This window comes from Pongo abelii, chromosome 19 (assembly GCF_028885655.2).
Source record: "Pongo abelii isolate AG06213 chromosome 19, NHGRI_mPonAbe1-v2.0_pri, whole genome shotgun sequence".
Lineage (NCBI taxonomy): Eukaryota > Metazoa > Chordata > Mammalia > Primates > Hominidae > Pongo > Pongo abelii.
In genome coordinates, this window is record NC_072004.2 from 11606513 (window position 1) to 11629975 (window position 23463).

The window sequence follows — 23463 nt, forward strand, 5'->3', positions numbered from 1 at the left end:
CTCAGGAGGGGCTCCTCCCCAAGGCTTCTGGGTTGTGCCGTCCACCTGTCATTGGATCTCAAGCACACCTGGGACACTGCCACATCAATAACAGCGATGATACTGTGTGTGCAGACCTGGCCTAAATCCCAGGCTTGAGTTAACTGACTTAGCACTCAGCATCATGCTACAAGGTGTTATTATTATTCTGCAGCAGATGAAGAAGCGCAGCACAGAGCTGGTAAATAACTACTCACCACCACCCGGCTGGCAGCAGGGTGTAACATCCTGTGCACGCCCAGCAAGGGCGCCCTGCAGGAGATGTCTTTGCTTGGCAGACAAGTTGCAAAGAAGGCCGGTGTCACCCTCTGGGCATGTCTTCAGGACTATTTTGCAGTTCTGTTTTTCCATCAACATCCCTTAGGATTGCTGTCATTCTAGAACTGGATAACATGATCCATTTGAAATGAACTATTTTAGAGAAATCAGCGATAAAGCTACCAATTATATATTATTTTATTATTATTACATTTAATTATTTGTTAAAGACCGCAAAGACATAGAGAGGTGGAAGCATACATTTCCCTTATTTATGTATGTATATATTTATTTTGGTTTGTGTGAATTTTATTTGACTGTACTTTCTCTTTGCTTTGTTATCGAGTTTAACCAAGAGTTATTTTTACCAGCCCAATCTAATAATAAGGTTACGAAACTAATCAGGCTCCACAATTTCCTAAGCAACCACCGCCCCCATGGTTTCCAACTTTTCTCATCCACTGTTGTTATGATGATGATGATGATTTTAACTCTTTTGTGAATTGTCCCTATAGGGTCTTCTGAAGACGGCCCTGGATTTCCACAGACTGGGAAAGGTGGAGTTCAGCGGCATCAGAGGGAATGCCCTGAGTCAGCAGGTCCAGCAAGTGCATGAGGAATTTCAAGAGATGTACAGGCTTTTCTCAGGATCCTCCTCCGACTGCCTGTACCTCCAAAGCACGGTAGGGTTGGGAAGGGCTGAATCGCCAGCTCCGCCTCTGTCCCAGATGCCTCTCACCTGTAGGGTCTAGGTATTTACTTGCATTTTCCCTGTGTATTTCCTTTGGCTCTGTGGTCCCAGTGGTTTTGCTAATTATCCTTTGTGTTAGGAGAAATTATTATTCCTTGTGCCAAGAGAAAGATTCTAATTATTCTTTGTGTTGGGAGAAAGATCAAGGAGGCCTCTTCCAACTGTTAACTGCTCCAGACTAATGACACCAGGGTTTCAGAGATGCTGAGGTGGGTATGACGTGACAGTGGAGGCTGCGGCCACCCTGTGGCTTCATAAGTTTTAAGCTCAGTGAAAGAAGCCAGACACAGAAAGACAAATGTTGCATGGTCTCACCTATACGAGGCATCTGAAATAGTCAAAGTCATAGAAGCAGAGTGGAATGGTGGCTGCCAGGGGCTGGGAGAGAGGGAAATGGGGAGGTGGTGGTCAAAGAGTATAAAGTTTCAGTTATGCATGATAAATAATTTCTGGAGCTCTAATGTACAACATGGTGAAGACAGTTAACAATACTGTATTGCGGGCCAGGTGCGGTGGCTCATGCCTGTAATCCCAACACTTTGGGAGGACAAGGCGGGCAGATCATGAGGTCAAGAGATTGAGACCATCCTGGCCAACATGGTGAAACCCCATCTCTGCTAAAAATACAGAAAGTAGCCAGGCGTGATGGCGGGCGCCTGTAGTCCCAGCTACTCAGGAGGCTGAGGCAGGAGAATCACTTGAACTCGGGAGATGGAGGTTGCAGTGAGCCGAGATCACGCCACTGTGCTCCAGCCTGGCGATAGAGGGAGACTCTGTCTCAAAGAAACAAACAAACAAACAAAAAACTGTATTGCTTTGCTCTCTCACTCATAAGTGGGAGTTGAACAATGAGAACACATGGACACAGGGAGCGAAATAACACACACTGGGACCTGTCAGGGGTTGGGGGACAAGGGGAGGGAGAGCATTAGGACAAATACCTGATGCATGCGGGGCTTAAAACCTAGATGACGGGTTGATAGTTGTGGCAAACCACCATGGCACATGTATACCTGTGTAACAAACCTGCACGTTCTGCACATGTATCCCAGAACTTACAGTAAAATAATTTTAAAAAAAGAAAAACTGTATTGCGTACTTGAAATTCGCTAAAAGGGTAGATCCTAAGTGTTCTCACCATGCACACAAAAAGCAAATGGTAACTGTGTGAGGTGATGAATATGTTAATTAGCTTGACTGTGGTGATCTTTTCACAGTGTATACATGTATCAAAACATCAAGTTGTATACCTTACATGTATACAATTTTTATTTGTCAATTATAACTTAATAAAACTGAGGGGGAAAAAAGTTTTAAGCTTCTGGCAAAAACTGCTAAGGGAAGAATAGGCACACCTGGACAGAATTTTATTAGTGACTTGGGGAGGTGTAAGTGAAGCCACAGCCTGGGTTTTCTGATCTGAACCTGGTTCCTAACAGAACACATAGGATAAGGAAAGGGCCAGAGAAGCATTTTCCAGGACAGGAACAAAGAGCCCGCGTCTCACCTGTAGCCCCAGGAAAGCCTCGACCTGTAATTCCACACGCATGGGAGAAAAAAAGAAGAAAAAGGGCCAGTATGAAAACAGAGAACGGAATTCTCAGAAAAAGGAATGGCAGAATTACTGGAGAAGGAATTTTAAGAGTGTGTGCGGGAAAACGAGAAAGAAATTAGGGCAGCAGTCTGCTCCGAGCACCTTCAGACATCCAGGGGAATCTTAGTTGGCCAGACCCAGGAAGATACTACCTTCTAAGAATTCTATTAGTCAAAAGTAGACCCAAAAAAGGTGGACTGTAGACCATCCTGGCTAACACAGTGAAACCCCGTCTCTATTAAAAATACAAAAAATTAGCTGGGCGTGGTGGTGCATGCTTGTAATCCCAGCTACTTGGGAGGCTGAGGCAGGAGAACTGCTTGAACCCGGGAGGCAGAGGTTGCAGTGAGCCAAGATCGTGCCACTGCACTCCAGCCTGGGTGACAGAGCGAGGAGCAAGACTCTGTCTCCAAAACAAAACAAAACAAAACAAAAACAAAACAAAAAAAATGTGGACCGCAAAGCAGGCTATATACAATGTATTTGCTACCCTGTAATACAATAAAACAAAGCATAATCCCAGGGATTTTGCCCATGGAAAAAACTAAAAACTAAAAAGAAACATGCCACAGTGTCATGATGTTTGAGAAGTAGAACTAGACTATTTTTTCATACCCCTTTTTTTTTTCCACACACATATGCCTTACTGTTACAAAGCAATAATAACAAATAATTCCACAAATTAAGAGATTGGTGTGAATAACGTTTCTCTGAAAATTGCTACATTCTAAGAGAAATACATTAGGGTTGCCAGATAAACTACACTAATTTGGACATATTAAAAAAAAATTCTTGTTTATCTGAAATTCCAATTTAACTGAGTGCCTCGTGGTTTTATTTGCTAAATTTGGCAATCTTAAGAACAAGGCTAGTTGCTGTCTTAACCAATTAAGAAGGATTTAGAATAAATAGTTTGTATTTATTTAATAGTTTGTAGTTTAATTAGCTTTCTTTCCTCCTAATGGCTAGATTAGTTTGCTGACAATGGAAAAATAGAATTCTGACTTGGGGAAGGAATGAAAGTGGGTAGTAAAGTTGAAATAGCCCCATTGCTGGGGCTGTTGATGCTGCAGTGGTTTTCAGGGTAATAAGACCTGGTGTTATAAGAGCTGGTGTTATGAGTGAGAGAGAAGGGGCTTCAGGAAGCAGAACGGAGGAGCATGGAAAGGGTGGAAGAACACCAAACTCACATCTAATTCACGTCACCATCTTGCTGGGACCCTCTAGGTAAAAATGCTGCAACCACAGGGTAACTCTACATGGCTAAAAATTAAGTCATGCCATGGTGAATTTCAGAAAATTAAAATAATTCTTTGGTATAACCAGTTCAAACACAAAAGTTAGCTGTGAGGAGCATAGTGGGGTTGGCTTACAGAAAATTACGTTTTCCTTATATGTATATGGTGTCTCTTCAGGACTTTGAAAATGACGTCTCTGAATTTAACCAGAAAGTAGAAGATCTTGACCGAAGATTGGGGACTATCTTTATTCAAGCTTTTGATGATGCACCTGGCTTGCAGCATGCCTTTAAGGTTTGTGTAAATTCGGTCCTAGATACTCCTCCAGCCCTCATCAGAGGATGATATGGATACCTTTCCAACTGTTCTGTTCCTGCAACTATTAATTATTCATATTAATCTGGTAGAGAAGGATATGGGAATCTTTCTCATATCAAGAAAGTGTGCAGAATTGGGATTCTCAGGCTGATTGCTTATGCTTTCCTGAAAATATGACAATGTAAAAATACTTTTAAAAAGAATTTCTGCAGTGATCTCTTTAGGTGCCATACCTTTATCAGTAGGGAAAGCGTGACCATGCAATACCATAGCAATTTAACCGTGGCTGCTAGGTTGATTCAATCTGGAGCAAACCACCTCCCAGGTAATGAGTGACAGGTTTCAGCCATCGATAACTGGAATAAGAAGATTTGTGCTCTTATCATATCACACTCAGATCAGGTAGTACAAAGTGTATGGAGGAGAAGGTTTAGGACAAGGCGTACATGATGCGTAGGTAAATGGCTGCCAGCTGAGAACGCTGCATCGTGAGACATGAAGACTCAGTGGAGCATGATACGTCTTCCACCAAGCAATCAAGAGGCTTATTCTGTAAAGCTTTAAGGGTTCCACTAGTTGGTAGAAGTTACAAGAAGTCACATTGTGGTTCATTAGAGAAAAGAGACTTCTGTAAAAGCTGTTTAAGATGGAATGGACTTCTTTAGCAAGTAGTTCAGTTTCTGGGCACTGAAAATGTTCAGACACAGGATCTGTGATGGGTGGGACAATTGTAGAAGAGGCTTAAACCCTGGTTGGATGGATCTGTGCTATTCTAGAATATTTGGTAACCCAAATGTGGCAGGCTCCATTAGCCATTGACCATATATATACATGTAACCTTTAATCAATACCGTAATTCACATTGGAAGGCTTTTGAGATTCCCCTCTCCAAGCATTTGAACCAATTCCAAAGAAAGGGCTTGCACATGTCTACAAAATGATCATGTATGCTATTAACTGTTAGGGATGATTGAAACTCTGCTGCCCAGGTAACTTGTGGGGCTGAAACTCCATTCATGCACTAAGGATGCCCAGCCCTACCCATCACATAGATCCCTCTCTACCAGAGATGTTCAGGAGTCTTCAAGGGATGCCTCACAAGTATTCTCAAGCCACGTTGAAGTCTTTGAAATCACGGCATCTGCTACATGTCTACAGACCTCCTTTAAATTTTATCTGCCAAGAAAGGTGCTTGAAGGAGTCTTGGCATTGCTTTTCTTCTGATGGTCCCCACCATGAAAACATGTCTGTGTGTGCCAAGGGCATGCCTCTTTGGGTTCCAAAATTCCAGTCCTTGAAATTTTATGGTACAGTAGGGTTCTGGGCAGAAGTAGAGGGAGACCTTCCCTCTACTGAAGCAGCACTGCTTATACCCGGAGTTTCAGAGGGCTCATAAAAGCAGATTATTTATCTTCTGACCTTGACTCTTCTTCTCAGCTGAGCTTCCAGCCCAGCCCTTGGGAACTAGTAGGAAAACCATAACCCTCCGTTCCCTTCTGCCTACTTTGTTTCTCTCTTTTTGGTGATCTCACCAACAAGAAACTAAAACCCTTCCTTCATCCCCAAGCAAAAGCAAAATCTCTGATTGACATAAGCTCATGCAGAGAAGAACTTTTTCAAGGCTGGGGAGTAGGGACCAGAGACAGTACCTGACTCTGGATCCCCTGTTGCTGCTGTAAGATCATCCAACTACTAGGTGGCCCCTCAGTGGACATGAATCCATGAGTACATCCAGGCCAAGGACTGTGAGTAGACGGTGCAGGCTGGCCATGGTGGTCCCTCAGTGCACACACCTGTTCTTCCTCAACAGCAGATGGGAGCCACAGAACTCGATGGAGTCCTGCTGTCTTATGCTTCCATTGAGGCAGAGCTACTTTTTACTGTCCCCAGAGATCTGGGTGATTGTTTTGTGAAAGAAAGTGTGACCCTAGATCCTCCCCAATGGAAGGCTTTTTAGCACCTTTACAGAGTCCTTACAGTGCCTTGGAATCATTAAGGAAATCCAGTCAAGCCGTCAGACCTGGAAAACATCTGGCCAAGGACCCCATATTTGGCTTTTCTCCACACCTGGTCATTCTGCATAACATGGCCTGGACGCCTCGGACCTCTAGGAGCCATGTAAGATTGTGAGCTGATGCCAATCAGCTCCTAAAGCTTGCATTCCCTCCAGGATTGGGATGCCAGTGTAGCAAAAAAAATGGCCCAACCTGAAGTAAGGAGGTAGGATAAAGAGCATAAGGTCTTAGACAAATGCAGACTGTTCAGCTTCTAGTTTTAGGACACATGGATGTAATTTAACATCGTGTTTCTCATGTTCATTGACTTAAAGCAAGGGTTCCACATTTTTTTCTACCAAAGGTCAGAGAATAAATATTTTAGACTATGGGTACATGTGTTTTCTGTCACATACTCTTTTTCGTTTTATTATTTATTACTTTTATTTATTTATTTTTGAGACAGAGTCTTGCTCTGTTGCCTAGGCTGGAGTTCAGTGGTGCGATCTCAACTCACTGCAACTCTGCTTTCCAGGTTCAAGTGATTCTCATGCCTCAGCCTCCTGAGTAGCTGGGATTACAGGTGCATGCCACCATGCCTTGCTAATTTCTTTTTTGTATTTTTAGTAGAGACAGGGGTTTTGCCACATTGGCCAGGCTGGTCTTGAACTCCTGACCTCAAGTGATCTGCCTGCCTCGTCCTTCCAACGTGCTGGGATTATAGGCATGAGCCTGAGTGCCCGGCTCTCTTTTTAATTTTTTTAATTCTTTTTTTAAATGCAAAAACCATGCACTGAGCAATTTTGGGCAGATATGGCTGCCCACTGCTGTACTTTGTCACTCCCTGACTTCAAGCGCTAGGTGGAGATGAGAGGTTATCATGGAAGGCACGTTTAGAAGCAGTGTATTGGTATATCCTAAATATAACTAGAGTCCTACATGGCCTCATCTCAGAAAAGCATCACAATCGAAGAAACACAGTCTAGGAGCCAGAAAGTAATTAAAAGCATTTCACATCTTGATTTTGCTGCTCCAGGAAACACTGAGGGGTTAGGGCAGTCTGAATGCACAGGAACACATCTTCAGAGCAAGGTCAGCATCACTGCCATTCTCACGGCACCTGCTCTCAGAAACTATTTCCTTGTTCCCATTCTCAAATTTTTGCCCTTCCAATTCTCCCCAACATCCAGCCTACTTAGCTTCTTTTTCTTTTTTTTTTTTTGACATGATTTGTGTTTATTATAACATTAATGCAGTTAAACATCTTTTTGTAAGTTTAAGCCATTTCCTTTTCTTCTTTTTTTTTATTTTATTTTATTTTATTTTATTATTATTATTATTATTATTATACTTTAGGTTTTATGGTACATGTGCGCAATGTGCAGGTAAGTTACATATGTATACATGTGCCATGCTGGTGCGCTGCACCCACCAACTCGTCATCTAGCATTAGGGATATCTCCCAATGCTATCCCTCCCCCCTCCCCCCACCCCACAACAGTCCCCGAAGTGTGATGTTCCCCTTCCTGTGTCCATGTAATCTCATTGTTCAATTCCCACCTATGAGTGAGAATATGCGGTGTTTGGTTTTTTGTTCTTGCAATAGTTTACTGAGAATGATGATTTCCAATTTCATCCATGTGCCTACAAAGGACATGAACTCATCATTTTTTATGGCTGCATAGTATTCCATGGTGTATATGTGCCACATTTTCTTAATCCAGTCTATCATTGTTGGACATTTGGGTTGGTTCCAAGTCTTTGCTATTGTGAATAATGCCGCAATAAACATACGTGTGCATGTGTCTTTATAGCAGCATGATTTATAGTCCTTTGGGTATATACCCAGTAATGGGATGGCTGGGTCGAATGGAATTTCTAGTTCTAGATCCCTGAGGAATCGCCACACTGACTTCCACAAGGGTTGAACTAGTTTACAGTCCCACCAACAGTGTAAAAGTGTTCCTATTTCTCCACATCCTCTCTAGCACCTGTTGTTTCCTGAGTTTTTAATGATTGCCATCCTAACTGGTGTGAGATGGTATCTCATTGTGGTTTTGATTTGCATTTCTCTGATGGCCAGTGATGGTGAGCATTTTTTCATGTGTTTTTTGGCTGCATAAATGTCTTCTTTTGAGAAGTGTCTGTTCATGTCCTTCGCCCACTTTTGGATGGGGTTGTTTGTTTTTTTCTTGTAAATTTGTTGGAGTTCATTGTAGATTCTGGATATTAGCCCTTTGTCAGATGAGTAGGTTGCGAAAATTTTCTCCCATTTTGTAGGTTGCCTGTTCACTCTGATGGTAGTTTCCTTTGCTGTGCAGAAGCTCTTTAGTTTAATTAGATCCCATTTGTCAATTTTGGCTTTTGTTACCATTGCTTTTGGTGTTTTAGACATGAAGTCCTTGCCCATGCCTATGTCCTGAATGGTAATGCCTAGGTTTTCTTCTAGGGTTTTTAGGTTTTTGGTCTAACATTTAAGTCTTTAATCCATCTTGAATTGATTTTTGTATAAGGTGTAAGGAAGGGATCCAGTTTCAGCTTTCTACATATGGCTAGCCAGTTTTCCCAGCACCATTTATTAAATAGGGAATCCTTTCCCCATTTCTTGTTTTTGTCAGGTTTGTCAAAGATCAGATAGTTGTAGATATGTGGCATTATTTCTGACGGCTCTGTTCTGTTCCATTGATCTATATCTCTGTTTTGGTACCAGTACCATGCTGTTTTGGTGACTGTAGCCTTGTAGTATAGTTTGAAGTCAGGTAGTGTGATGCCTCCAGCTTTGTTCTTTTGGCTTAGGATTGACTTGGCGATGCAGGCTCTTTTTTGGTTCCATATGAACTTTAAAGTAGTTTTTTCCAATTCTGTGAAGAAAGTCATTGGTAGCTTGATGGGGATGGCATTGAATCTGTAAATTACCTTGGGAAGGATGGCCATTTTCATGATATTGATTCTTCCTACCCATGAGCATGGAATGTTCTTCCATTTGTTTGTATCCTCTTTTATTTCCTTGAGCAGTGGTTTGTAGTTCTCCTTGAAGAGGTCTTTCACATCCCTTGTAAGTTGGATTCCTAGGTATTTTATTCTCTTTGAAGCAATTGTGAATGGGAGTTCACTCATGATTTGGCTCTCTGTTTGTCTGTTATTGATGTATAAGAATGCTTGTGATTTTTGCACATTGATTTTGTATCCTGAGACTTTGCTGAAGTTCCTTATCAGCTTAAGGAGATTTTGGGCTGAGACAATGGGGTTTTCTAGATATACTATCATGTCATCTGCAAACAGGGACAATTTGACTTCCTCTTTTCCTAATTGAATACCCTTGATTTCCTTCTCCTGCCTAATTGCCCTGGCCAGAACTTCCAACACTATGTTGAATAGAAGTGGCGAGAGAGGGCATCCCTGTCTTGTGCCAGTTTTCAAAGGGAATGCTTCCAGTTTTTGCCCATTCAGTATGATATTGGCTGTGGGTTTGTCATAAATAGCTCTTATTATTTTGAGATACGTCCCATCAATTCCTAATTTATTGAGAGTGTTTAGCATGAAGGGTTGTTGAATTTTGTCAAAGGCCTTTTCTGCATCTATTGAGATAATCATGTGGTTTTTGTCTTTGGTTCTGTTTATATGCTGGATTACATTTATTGATTTGCGTATATTGAACCAGCCTTGCATCCCAGGGATGAAGCCCACTTGATCATGGTGGATAAGCTTTTTGATGTGCTGCTGGATTCTGTTTGCCAGTATTTTATTGAGGATTTTTGCATCAATGTTCATCAAGGATATTGGTCTAAAATTCTCTTTTTTTGTTGTGTCTCTGCCAGGCTTTGGTATCAGGATGATGCTGGCCTCATAAAATGAGTTAGGGAGGATTCCCTCTTTTTCTATTGATTGGAATAGTTTCAGAAGGAATGGTACCAGCTCCTCCTTGTACCTCTGGTAGAATTCGGCTGTGAACCCATCTGGTCCTGGACTTTTTTTGGTTGGTAAGCTATTGATTATTGCCACAATTTCAGCTCCTGTTATTGGTCTATTCAGAGATTCAACTTCTTCTTGGTTTAGTCTTGGGAGGGTGTATGTGTTGAGGAATTTATCCATTTCTTCTAGATTTTCTAGTTTATTTGCATAGAGGTGTTTGTAATATTCTCTGATGGTAGTTTGTATTTCTGTGGGATCGGTGGTGATATCCCCTTTATCATTTTTTATTGCATCTATTTGATTCTTCTCTCTTTTTTTCTTTATTAATCTTGCTAGCGGTCTATCAATTTTGTTGATCCTTTCAAAAAACCAGCTCCTGGATTCATTTATTTTTTGAAGGGTTTTTTGTGTCTCTATTTCCTTCAGTTCTGCTCTGATTTTAGTTATTTCTTGCCTTCTGCTAGCTTTTGAATGTGTTTGCTCTTGCTTTTCTAGTTCTTTTAATTGTGATGTTAGGGTGTCAATTTTGGATCTTTCCTGCTTTCTCTTGTGGGCATTTAGTGCTATAAATTTCCCTCTACACACTGCTTTGAATGCATCCCAGAGATTCTGGTATGTTGTGTCTTGGTTCTCGTTGGTTTCAAAGAACATCTTTATTTCTGCCTTCATTTCGTTATGTACCCAGTAGTCATTCAGGAGCAGGTTGTTCAGTTTCCACGTAGTTGAGCGGTTTTGAGTGAGATTCTTAATCCTGAGTTGTAGCTTGATTGCACTGTGATCTGAGAGACAGTTTGTTACAATTTCTGTTCTTTTACATTTATTGAGGAGAGCTTTACTTCCAAGTATATGGTCAATTTTGGAATAGGTGTGGTGTGGTGCTGAAAAAAATGTATATTCTGTTGATTTGGGGTGGAGAGTTCTGTAGATGTCTATTAGGTCTGCTTGGTGCAGAGCTGAGTTCAATTCCTGGGTATCCTTGTTGACTTTCTGTCTCGTTGATCTGTCTAATGTTGACAGTGGGGTGTTAAAGTCTCTCATTATTAATGTGTGGGAGTCTAAGTCTCTTTGTAGGTCACTCAGGACTTGCTTTATGAATCTGGGTGCTCCTGTATTGGGTGCATATATATTTAGGATAGTTAGCTCTTCTTGTTGAATTAATCCCTTTACCATTATGTAATGGCCTTCTTTGTCTCTTTTGATCTTTGTTGGTTTAAAGTCTGTTTTATCAGAGACTAGGATTGCAACCCCTGCCTTTTTTTGTTTTCCATTTGCTTGGTAGATCTTCCTCCATCCTTTTATTTTGAGCCTACGTGTGTCTCTGCATGTGAGATGGGTTTCCTGAATACAGCACACTGATGGGTCTTGAGTCTTGATCCAATTTGCCAGTCTGTGTCTTTTAATTGGAGCATTTAGTCCATTTACATTTAAAGTTAATATTGTTATGTGTGAATTTGATCCTGTCATTATGATGTTAGCTGGATATTTTGCTCGTTAGTTGATGCAGTCTCTTCCTAGTCTCGATGGTCTTTACATTTCGGTATGATTTTGCAGTGGCTGGTACTGGTTGTGCCTTTCCATGTTTAGTGCTTCCTTCAGGAGCTCTTTTAGGGCAGGCCTGGTGGTGACAAAATCTCTCAGCATTTGCTTGTCTGTAAAGTATTTTATTTCTCCTTCACTTATGAAGCTTAGTTTGGCAGGATATGAAATTCTGGGCTGAAAATTCTTTTCTTTAAGAATGTTGAATATTGGCCCCCACTCTCTTCTGGCTTGTAGGGTTTCTGCCGAGAGATCCGCTGTTAGTCTGATGGGCTTCCCTTTGATGGTAACCCGACCTTTCTCTCTGGCTGCCCTTAACATTTTTTCCTTCATTTCAACTTTGGTGAATCTGACAATTATGTGTCTTGGAGTTGCTCTTCTCGAGGAGTATCTTTGTGGCGTTCTCTGTATTTCCTGAATCTGAATGTTGGCCTGCCTTGCTAGATTGGGGAAGTTCTCCTGGATAATATCCTGCAGAGTGTTTTCCAACTTGGTTCCATTCTCCCCGTCACTTTCAGGTACACCAATCAGACGTAGATTTGGTCTTTTCACATAGTCCCACATTTCTTGGAGGCTTTGCTCGTTTCTTTTTATTCTTTTTTCTCTAAACTTCCCTTCTCACTTCATTTCATTCATTTCATCTTCCAGGGCTGATACCCTTTCTTCCATTTGATCGCATCGGCTCCTGAGGCTTCTGCATTCTTCACGTAGTTCTCGAGCCTTGGTTTTCAGCTCCATCAGCTCCTTTAAGCACTTCTCTGTATTGGTTATTCTAGTTATACATTCTTCTAAATTTTTTTCAAAGTTTTCAACTTCTTTGCCTTTGGTTTGAATATCCTCCCGTAGCTCGGAGTAATTTGATTGTCTGAAGCCTTCTTCTCTCAGCTCGTCAAAGTCATTCTCCGTCCAGCTTTGTTCCGTTGCTGGTGAGGAACTGCGTTCCTTTGGAGGAGGAGAGGTACTCTGGTTTTTAGAGTTTCCAGTTTTTCTGTTCTGTTTTTTCCCCATCTTTGTGGTTTTATCTACTTTTGGTCTTTGATGATGGTGATGTACAGATGGGTTTTTGGTGTGGATGTCCTTTCTGTTAGTTTTCCTTCTAACAGACAGAACCCTCAGCTGCAGGTCTGTTGGAGTACCTGGCCAGCCGTGTGAGGTGTCAGCCTGCCCCTGCTGGGGGGTGCCTCCCAGTTAGGCTGCTCGGGGGTCAGGGGTCAGGGACCCACTTGAGGAGGCAGTCAGCCCGTTCTCAGATCTCCAGCTGCATGCTGGGAGAACCATTGCTCTCCTCACAGCTGTCAGACAGGGACATTTAAGTCTGCAGAGGTTACTGCTGTCTTTTTGTTTGTCTGTGCCCTGCCCCCAGAGGTGGAGCCTACAGAGGCAGGCAGGCCTCCTTGAGCTGTGGTGGGCTTCACCCAGTTCAAGCTTCCAGGCTGCTTTGTTTACCTAAGCGAGCCTGGGCAATGGCGGGCGCCCCTCCCCCAGCCTCGCTGCCGCCTTGCTGTTTGATCTCAGACTGCTGTGCTAGCAATCAGCGAGACTCCGTGGGCGTAGGACCCTCTGAGCCAGGTGCGGGCTATACTCTCCTGGGGCACCATTTCCTAAGCCCGTCGGAAAAGCACAGTATTCGGGTGGGAGTGGCCCGATTTTCCAGGTGCCGTCTGTCACCCCTGGAAGGGGAACTCCCTGAACCCTTGCGCTTCCCGAGTGAGGCAATGCCTCGCCCCTGCTTCAGCTGGCGCACAGTGCACTCACCCACTGACCTGCGCCCACTGTCTGGCACTCCCTAGTGAGATGAACACGGTACCTCAGATGGAAATGCAGAAATCACCCGTCTTCTGCGTGGCTCGCACTGGGAGCTGTAGACCGGAGCTGTTCCTATTCGGCCATCTTGGCTCCTCCTATCAGCTTCTTTTTCTTTTCCATCATCACCTTCTTTCTTTTCTAGGTTTTTTTTTTTTTTTTTTTTTTTTTTTGGACAGTCTCGCTCTGTCACCCAGGCTGGAGTTTAGTGGCATGATCTTGGCATCTTGGCTCTCTCGCTCTGTTGCCCAGGCTGGAGTGCAGTGGTGTGATCTTGGCATCTTGGCTCACTGCAACTCCGCCTCCCAGATTCAGGCAATTCCCTGCCTCAGCCTCCTGAGTAGCTGGGATTACAGGCATCCGCCACCACGCCCAGCTAATTTTTGTATTTTTAGTAGAGACAGGTTTCACCATCTTGGCCAGGCTCGTCTTAAACTCCTGACCTCGTGATCCACCCACCTTGGCCTCCCAAAGTGCTGGGATTACAGGCATGAGCCACTGCGCCTGGCCTGTTCTAGGTCTTAATTATGTAGTTCAGCTTAACCTTTCTGGGATCTTTAGTTGTCCCTTTGTTTATTGGTTTATCCAGAGTCTTATGCCAAGTAGAGCTGGGGGTGGGTAACTCAGCAGACAGGAATTCTCTGTTAGAAGCAAAGGAGAGGAGAAAGACTATGAATATCATCCACATATGAATAATTACAGGTCCGGCTCCACAATAACGCTGTTCACTCTTCTTACATTGGTAGGCATATAAAGGAAAACCAGAAAACTGGATTTGTATGACCATGGAAAGGTTTAATCTGTGATTTTTTTTCCTCTTTTTCCTCCACCTTCCCTACAGCTGCTAGACATAGCAGGAAACCTCCTTGAAAGACCACTGGTAGCAAGGGATACATCTGATAAATACCTGGTCCTCATCCAAATGTTCAACAAAGATCTGGATGCAGTGAGGATGATCTACAGTCAGCATGTCCAGGAGGAAGCAGAACTTGGTAGGCTTGTTGAAGGGGATTTTGATGGGGACATTCTGTTACTGGAAAGAAGCAACTCATTCCTCTTGTATTTGTTAAATGTCCATGTATGGATCCATACATTCTCAAAAGAGAGCAAGCACAACCTTTTTGCTTGAAATTCCAGACCACCTTGGGTGACTGGGGAGCTCTCTGAACTGTGGCTTTCCCTGTTTCTGGGGCTGAGATTGGCAGGCTGACCCAGCGTGGTGCAGTCTTGACCGCCTCTGTTCAGCTGAGACTTTGGCATTATGTATGAGTTGACCCTTGATCAGTGTTGCTACACTGACTAATCTTCAACACGCCTCCATTCGAAAATAAATGTTTACACGCCTGAGAAAAGTTTCTTATGCCTTCCAATGCCATAGCAACCATGCTTCTGGTGGGAGGAACCAGCAGGAGCCCTCCAAAGGGCAGTACCATACCAAGGCGTGATGTCTCCATTTTTATTATGATGCTGAGTGTCAAAACAAATGCATTTCAGTTTTACATACATTTATTGAGTCCTTACTACATGCCAAGCATGCCTGTGGGTACTGTATACTGTAGCAGGTCAAGGTAAGGGATAAAATAATTAATACAAAAAGGTGGTTCTTTATAGAATGTTGAGTACTGCTCTACTTGAATTATAAAGAATGGTAACAAGCTAGGAGCGATGGTGTGAACCTCTAGTCCTAGTGACTCAGGAGGCTGAGGCAGGAGGATCGCTTGAGTTCCAGAGTTTGAGGCTGCAGAAGCTATGACCCTGCCACTGCACTCCAGCCTGGGTGACAGAGCCAGACCTTGTCTCTAAAAATAAAATAAATAAGAAATAAATGAAATACATTCCTATAGTCAATCGCACAGTGCTTTGCACATAGTGGGTGCTCAATAAATGGTTATTGGACTGAATGGCCTGGGGCATCTGAAAAATGATGCCATTTGGATGAAATAAATTAACTTCTTATTACGAAAAGAAATAAAGAACAAGGGACTAAAACCCTTCCTTCCTCCCCAAGCAAAGATGCATTGTGACTGGGAGATTCGAGGGCAGGCTTATGGAAAAGGTAGTCTTGAGCTGAGCCCTAAAAGTTGACAGATCAACAGTAAAGCAGAGGAGACAAAGGCCTTCAGAGCAGATATGAAAGGATATGGAAGGTGATCAGCTGGGTCTGCCTATAGCCAAACAAGGTATGCAGAAGACGCTCATTCAGCCACGGCATTTGGGGTCAGCTTGGGAAGTGCTCAGAGTGCCGCGTTAAGGAATTTGGAATTCATGATCAAGGATAAGGGAAATTATCAAAGGCTTTTAAGTAGCTGAGTAACACGGTCGCTCTGCTTGCAAGTAGGTTTCATGGTGAGGTCATCAAGAATTGCCTCCACTTGGAAGTCATTCCAAGAAAATCCATTGGCCAAGCTTTATGTGGGATTATCCCCATGACTTCTTACAGTCAGATACAAAGTTTGAAAACTCAAATGCCTTCAGAAGATATATCGGTAACAAATGACCACGACCTTAGTACCTTAAAACACCACCACCCATCTTTCAGCTCACACTTTTTTTTTTTTTTTTTTTTTTAAGACGGCGTCTGGCTCTATTGCCCAGGCTGGAGTGCAGTGGCACGATCTCGGTTCATTGCAATCTCCGCCTTCCCAGTTCAAGTGATTCTCCTGCCTCAGCTTCCAGAGTAGCTGGGATTACAGGTGCCTGCCACGAGGCCTGGCTAATTTTTTTGTATTTTTAGTAGAGTCAGGGTTTCACCATGTTGGTCAGGCTGGTCTCAAACTCTCGACCTCATGATCTGCCTGCCTCAGCCTCCCAAATTGCTGGGATTACAGGCATGAGCCACCACGCCTGGCCCTCAGCTCACACTTCTGTAGGTCAGGAGTCCAGCATGGTGCATCTGGGTTCTCTACTCAGAGAGAATCCCAAAGCTGAAATCAAGGTGTTGGTCAGGCTGAGTTTGCATCTGGAGGCTCTAGAGGAAAAATCCACTGCCATCCTCCTTGCTGTTGGTAGAATCCAGTTCCTCATGACTATAGGAGTGAGGTCCCCATTTCCTGTTGGCTGTCAGCCAAGGGCCACTCTTTGCAACTAGAAGCCATCTGCATTCATTACCATGTAGCCACATCCATCTTCAAGCCAGCAATAGGACGTTAAATCCTCTTATGCATCAAATCTCTGCCTTCCTCTCCTGCCACCAGCCAGAGAAAACATTCTGCTTTTAAGGCCTCACCTGATTAGGTCAGACCCACCCAGGGTCCTCTTTCTCCTGCTGTATGACGTAGTATGACCACAGGAGTATGCTGTCATCATAGCCACAGTTTCGACCCATGCTTAAAGGGGAGAAGATTATGCAAGGGTGAGGGTCATTGGGGGTCATCTTAGAGTTTTGGAGGACAAGCAGGAAATGAAAATCATGGATCTGGGCTGAGCATGGTGACACCAGGGAAGGGTGGTACCTGTGGTGAAATAAAGGAAGTAGCCACTTCTCTAGTTGCTAGTTAGAAATGCCAGCTGATTCTTGCTAATTTTCTCATTTTACCAGACAAGCTGGGAAGTGAGATTCTTTAAAAAGTGAAACCTCACATTTGTTAAATCTTGACAACTAAATATAAGCAGACAAACCCAATGCTTGGGCTAACAACATAAGCTTATCCAGTCTGTGCTGACTCGAGTCCAGGGCTCCATAATCCACATGACCTGCCTCATTCATCGTCTCACGGAATTCTTACAGAAACCCTGGAAGTTAATTAAGCAGGGAAGATATTATTCCCATTTTATAAATGTGAAAATTGAGACCCAGAGTGACTGAGTTGTCTGTTTAAGGGAGTGTTTCAATCCTGACTGTTCAATTAGAGTCATCTTGAGAGCTTTTAAAAAACACTCAATGGTGGCCAGGTGCAGCGGCTCACGCCTGTAATCCCAGCACTTTGGGGGATTGAGGCAGGTGAATCACCTGAGTTCGAGACCAGCCTGATCAATATGGTGAAACCCCATCTCTACTACAAATACGAAAATTAGCCAGGTGTGGTGGTGGGTGCCTGTAATCCCAGCTACTCAGGAGGCTGAGACAGGAGAATCACCTGAACCTGGGAGGCAGAGGTTGTAGTGAGCCACGATTGCGCCACTGCACTCCAGCCTGGGCGACAAGAGTTAGACTCCTTGAAACACTCATGGCTGGGCCCCTCCCAGAGCAATGAAATCAGAATAGCTTGGGCAGGGGACCCAGATCCCCTGAGGCTGGGAGTGTTCGTCTGAGGGTTACTCTTTCTTCCTCTTTAACAGAACCCCCCAGGAACTCCAGTGTGCTCCCAGGTGACTTTAATCTGGAGATAATGAGGCAAAAGTGGAGTACTTGGCGGGAGGCGTTTGCTGAGCGGAGAGGACTGAGGTGCTCTAGACTCATTTCAGTCTGTCTGTGCCATGTCTCCAGGGTTCTCCCCGGTGCACAAGAACATGCCCACCGTGGCTGGCGGCCTCCGCTGGGCACAGGAGCTGAGGCAGCGCATCCAGGGTCCTTTCAGCAACTTTGGACGCATCACACACCCGTGAGTATTGTGTTCCTGAAAGAGAGGCTTGTCTTGGGCTGCTGTTCCTGCTCTAGAATCTGAGTGTTGTAGAAATGCAACCTGCTTAACGAAGGCCAGAAAATCATCTTCCTTTCTTTCCATTTCCAGCAAGGGATTAGACACCTATTGGCAAAGCAGTCATGATATTGATGCATTTGGACTGATGGGCAGGGCCCTTGGTGTTAAGTGGTGTAACTGGCTGACTCATTTTGCTCCGGGGGATTCATTTCTGGAGGACAGTGAGCCAGGGATTTTAAGCTCTGTGGAGTTCTTCCACACATCTCCCTTTGACATCATGTCTCCTTGCTGCTGAGGCCACTGGAAAATAATGAAGCCCAGTGTTTCCTCAAGTGCAGTATGAGGTCTCTGTCCATCGGGATAACTCTGGGAAACCTGTTAAAGATGCACATTCCAGGGCCTCACCTGTCACTGGCTGAATCTGAATCTGGTGTGGGCTGTGAATCTGCCCCTTCAGCAAGCTCCTCCTGTGATTCTGACAGTGACCAGGTTTGGAAACCCTCAGCTTGCTTCATAGCTGAGGTTAGAAGCTGAGATAGAAGCATCTCAGCTGCTAATTGTGATGTTGTGTTTAAGACGCTGGCTGAGGAAAGGCAGTCTTTCTCTGATACCTCTTTCTAAAAGACTTAATCTTGCTGACAGCACACAGGTTTTGGAAAACACAACAGAAGGAAAGGAATCAAACTCTGGCCGTTGGACTCACAGGCTTTTTGGAGTTAGGAAGAGCTTTAGAGGCCCTCTGGTCTGGCCCAAGTGGGAAGACTCAACACCATCAGAGGCCAGACAAATGGATGGCCAGGATGGGGTCTGCAGGGGGCCACCGGCACCCCACTCCAGCATTGCCAAGCAGAAAAGCAGACCCAGGTGAGCAATCTCCTGACTGTTGGAGATAAGCCGGAAACTGGATTTTAGAGTTGGACATCCAGTTTTCCAACGATCAAGGATTCCATTTTTTCTCAAACTCTGTGCAGATCTAACAAAGCATGCCTGTGAGGCAGGTCTGCCCAGTGGGTGACCCATTTGCAGCATCTGCTTGGGTGTGGACGAGATCTTTATTTTCAGATAAAGAAATGGAGGAAATGAAGAGAGAAGGGAGGTGACTTGCCCAAGGTCCTAGAGACAGCCAAAGAAAGAACTGGAAGAAATGCTTGATTCTCCAGGCTCCTAATCCAGAATGCTTCCCGGGGACCCCCAGCCCTGGAAGTTTGGCGGGGAGTAGATCTGAGCCCTCATGCATCTCAATCACACAGCAGAAGGGAGAAGATAGGTGAATGGGGTGGGGAGGGGTGCCAGGGCTGCCCCTAGAATGTGGACTGCCGCAGCTGTCACAGGTCTGGTTCCCAGGAGGCAGACCTATGATGTGTGTGCAGGAATTTATAGAGATCCTTTCAGGAACAGCACCCGTGAGGAAGGGAGGGGAAACGGATTGGGCAGAAAAAGAAGTTGAGCTGCTGAGCTGCAAGAAACTTGCAATGGGGGCCTTAGCCGGTCCTCCAGGGAGTTTGGGCCCTTCAGAGCTGTTCTGCCTCTGTACCCCTACATCAGCTGGTTGGATGTGGGCTTTCCTGGGGAGGGGCATGACCTTTGGGTGAGGCAGCTCTCTTTGGCCAAGGCTGTTCCCAAAGAGGGAGGCAGCGGTGCTTCTGCAGCAGCCAACACTCCTGGCTGGAGGGGACAGGGTGAGGCAGCGGTTGAAGCAGGAAGGTTTGGAGGTGTACCAGGGCCTGGTCCCAAGAGGGAATCTGGAAGGCACACAGTAGAGACCTCTATAATTCCCGTGAAAACTCCCCCTTGTTTTAAAAATGAATTCAAATGTGTATTATGGGCCGGGCATTGTGGCTCACACCTGTAATCCCAGCACTTTGGGAGGCTGAGGCGGGTGGATCACCTGAGGTCAGGAGTTTGCGACCATCCTGGCCAGCATGGTGAAACCCATCTCTACTAAAAATACAAAAAATTAGCCAGGCGTGGTGGGGGGCGCCTGTAATCCCAGCTACTCAGGTGGCTGAGGCAGGAGAATCGCTTGAACCTGGGAGGCAGAGGTTGCAGTGAGCCAAGATAGCGCCATTGCACTCTATCTAGCCTGGGCAACAAGAGCGAAACTCCGTCTCAAAAAAAAAAAAAAAAAAAATGTATTCTGCTCTATAATAGGTATTGATTGGTTATTGAAAATGTTTTCGATTCCTCACCATGAAGTGACATGGAAACTGCAGGAATTTCACCATGCTTATTCCTGTGACTTCCCAGACCCACTCGGCCACACGCCCATGGGAGAAGCTTCACTCTGCTCTGGCCTCATTCTTTTCTAGATACAAAACTGAGACCTGGGGTTGGGGCCTATGGGGCTTGTGGAAATCACACAGCTTGGGAGGGGAAAGCGCCCATTCGTGTTGGAGCATATTCCACTTCTCCTTGGTGCCTGGCAGATGCATCTGCTCTTTCATCACGAACGTGAACTGAGTAATCAGAGGTGGTGGCGGGGGGAAAATGCCAGCAAATTCATTGCTTTCTCTGCAGGTGCTAGGTGGAAAGCTCGAGGGATCTGGTGAAGAAATCCTATGTTGGTTTAAAGAGCAAATGGATTTTAAGGAATCTCTGCAGTAAGCTGCCTCGTTTTGCCAGCAGGACAAATAGAAACAAACCTCCACATAGTTAGTGTGAAGATTTTGAAGAATTAAAGATACCTCACCAATTTCTTCCAGGAGCTGGACTTTCATTAGTGTTGCAGGAAGTGTCAAAACCAGTTGTGGGTAACAGTACCTCGAGCCACACTCTCTTCCGTGGTCCTTAGCATTCCTGCAGAAGCCTCCATTTGTGTGTGTGTGTGTGTGTGTGTGTGTGTGTGTGCGCATGCACTTGCGTTTACACGTTATACGTACGTGCCCTTGTACTTTCATGTATGTGTATTACATGTGCACATGTTTCAGGTAAGAGCTGGGAGGGACCCTCATGTAAAAACGTGAAGAACTGGTAGTGTTTCGGATCACGTGTTCTAGATGGATTTCAGAAAAGGGGAAACATATATATTTAAGTATATAAACAAATTTTAATACACAGGTACCTACATAGATATTTACCTGGCATATAGTGTTATAGACAATCATGTATCACTTCACAATGGGGTTACATTCTGAGAAATATGTCCTTAGGCAATTTCGTCGTTATGCGAACATCATAGAGTGTATTTACACAAACCCATGTCTATGGTCTAGCGTATTGTTCCTAGGCTACAAATGCGCTATGGTCTAGCTTAGCCTAGGAGCAATACGCTCTATGATCAATACGCTCTATGATCAGTACACTCTATGGTCTAGTGTATTCCTCCCAGGCTACAAACCTGTGCAGCGAGTGACTGTCCTGAGTATTGCAGGCAATTGTAGCACTATGGTAAGTGTTTGTGTATCTAAACATATCTGAACATAGAAAAAGTACAGCAAAAAATAAGGTATAAAATATAAAAAATGGTACACTTGTGTAGGACACTTACCATGAATGGAGCTCGCAGGACTGGAAGTTGCTATAGGTGAGTCAGCGAGTGGGTGGTGAGTGAATGCGAAGGCCTAGGACGTTACTGTACACTTTTATATGATTGGCAGCACAGTAGGTTTGTTTACACCAGCATCACCACAGGCATGGCAGTAATGCCTTGCACCATGTCAATAGGCAATAGGAATTTTTCAGCGTCATTAAAATCTTACGGGACCGCTGTCATATATGCGTAATATATGTTGACCAAAATGCCATTATGTGGCGCATGACTGTATATAACATTGATGGTCTTAAATACAGAAAGTTATAGCACCTAGAATTTTTTCATATCTCAATTTCCCTTTTATTCAGATTTTTGAAGGACCTCACATACCTTGTGCGTGAGTGGCTCAGCTAGGTGAGGATGTTGGTGGAGCTGCGGGCAGGAAAGGTTATGAGAGCTCTGACGCTTGCGGAGCTGCCTGCGTTTCAGGAAGTGCAGATGCCCTCTAGTGGCCAGAGTAAGATGGTCGGGAAGAGGAAGGGCTCTTTCAGGGCTGTTTGGAAACGAGCCAAGGAGCTATTCACGCTCTTCTTTGGAAACTGCAGTTTGTTCCTCGGATTATTATTTTAACTTCTTCTAATTCTGTGTCACTTTTTCTCTTTTGTACGAGTAGTTGCATGGAATCTGCAGAAGGAAAGCGAATGAAACAAAAATATGAAGATATGCTCTCATTGCTAGAAAAGTAAGCAACTTCTGGGATTGTGTGGGTCTGCAAATTGCATAGCCTCCACGCTGCCTTTTGCAGCTCCGAGTTTGTGCAGATTCCTTAGTGGCTCCGAAGTATTACTCTGTTTTATGTTATAACCACGATATTTGTGAGTACAGTATTTCCGGGTTGCACACACACACAGGGTCTCCGGGGAATTCAGCTCCATTCTGGAAATAAATCCTTTTGCAGTGTAGTTTTGCTGGGACTGTGAACTAGAGCTAGGAGTGGGGTGCTACTCATGGAACTCCAAGACGGAGTCACGGAAAATTGCAACAACTGCTTACTCAGCAGAAAGCAACAGTGCATGCTGCACAAAGATTCAATAAGTTTTAAAAAGTACGTCCTGCATCGTTTTATGGAGAAAGCATAAGAGTGAAAATTTTATATGACTTCAAAGTTGTAACTGCTTTAAAGCTGAATAAGTCTTTCAAGGGCTCAGGGTCTAGAAACAGCCATTGTCTTGACTTCTCCTTCTGCCGTTTGTTCTTTCTCCTGGTTCAGGAGGGAAGAATGGTGGCTGTTGAGATTACGATTGTGATTATGCTTAGCATGGTTCCAGACAGATTAATTAACAGCACCTCTACCTGCCACGTAACACACATTCCACCCCTTTTACCTCCAAAATAACTTCAAGTCCATCCACTCCTCTTTGTCTCCACCACCAGCGTCTTCACAAGAGACTGAAACTTCTCCAGGCTGAACTGCTGCAGTGACTTCCTAACAGTCCTTGCTGCCTCCAGATCTGTTCCCCTCAGTACCCACATTGTTACCAAATCCAATAATGTCACCACAGCCACCACCAGCTGGGAGGCCTTGCGGTGGTTCTCACAGCCTCCTTAACATGACATGAAAAGTCTTCCCTGAGGTGGTTCTTGCCTCCTCGTCACCACCTCCAGCCTCTGCCATGCTCTGTAGTGCTTGTTTCAAGCATACAGTTTCGAGCATGCTGTTTCTCACCTCTACCCTTTGGCTACGCCAGGAATGCTCACTCTCCCTTTGCCACCCAACCTCTGGCCATCCTCTGAGACCCAAGCAAGCATCCCTTCATCACCTCTCCTAAGAAACCTTCCCTGGCATTCTCCTTACCATCCCCAGCCCTCCACCTCTGCTATTAGGTGCCTGATGTCCTGTACATTTCTCTCTTTTTTTTTTTTTTTTTTTTTTTGAGATGGAGTCTTGCTCTGTCGCCCAGGTTGGAG

General features: G+C 44.4%; 1 protein-coding gene across 1 annotated transcript in view; it reads left to right on the plus strand.

The window, feature by feature from the left end:
* The window catches only part of DNAH9 (dynein axonemal heavy chain 9), a 382482-nt gene that overhangs the window by 29845 nt on the left and 329174 nt on the right, over positions 1–23463 (plus strand). The window contains exons 7-11 of the mRNA XM_024235511.3: positions 813–980; positions 4058–4174; positions 14285–14435; positions 17870–17984; positions 22169–22237. Of these exons, the coding sequence (XP_024091279.3) occupies positions 813–980; positions 4058–4174; positions 14285–14435; positions 17870–17984; positions 22169–22237 (620 nt within the window). The remainder of the gene's footprint in view (positions 1–812; positions 981–4057; positions 4175–14284; positions 14436–17869; positions 17985–22168; positions 22238–23463) is intronic.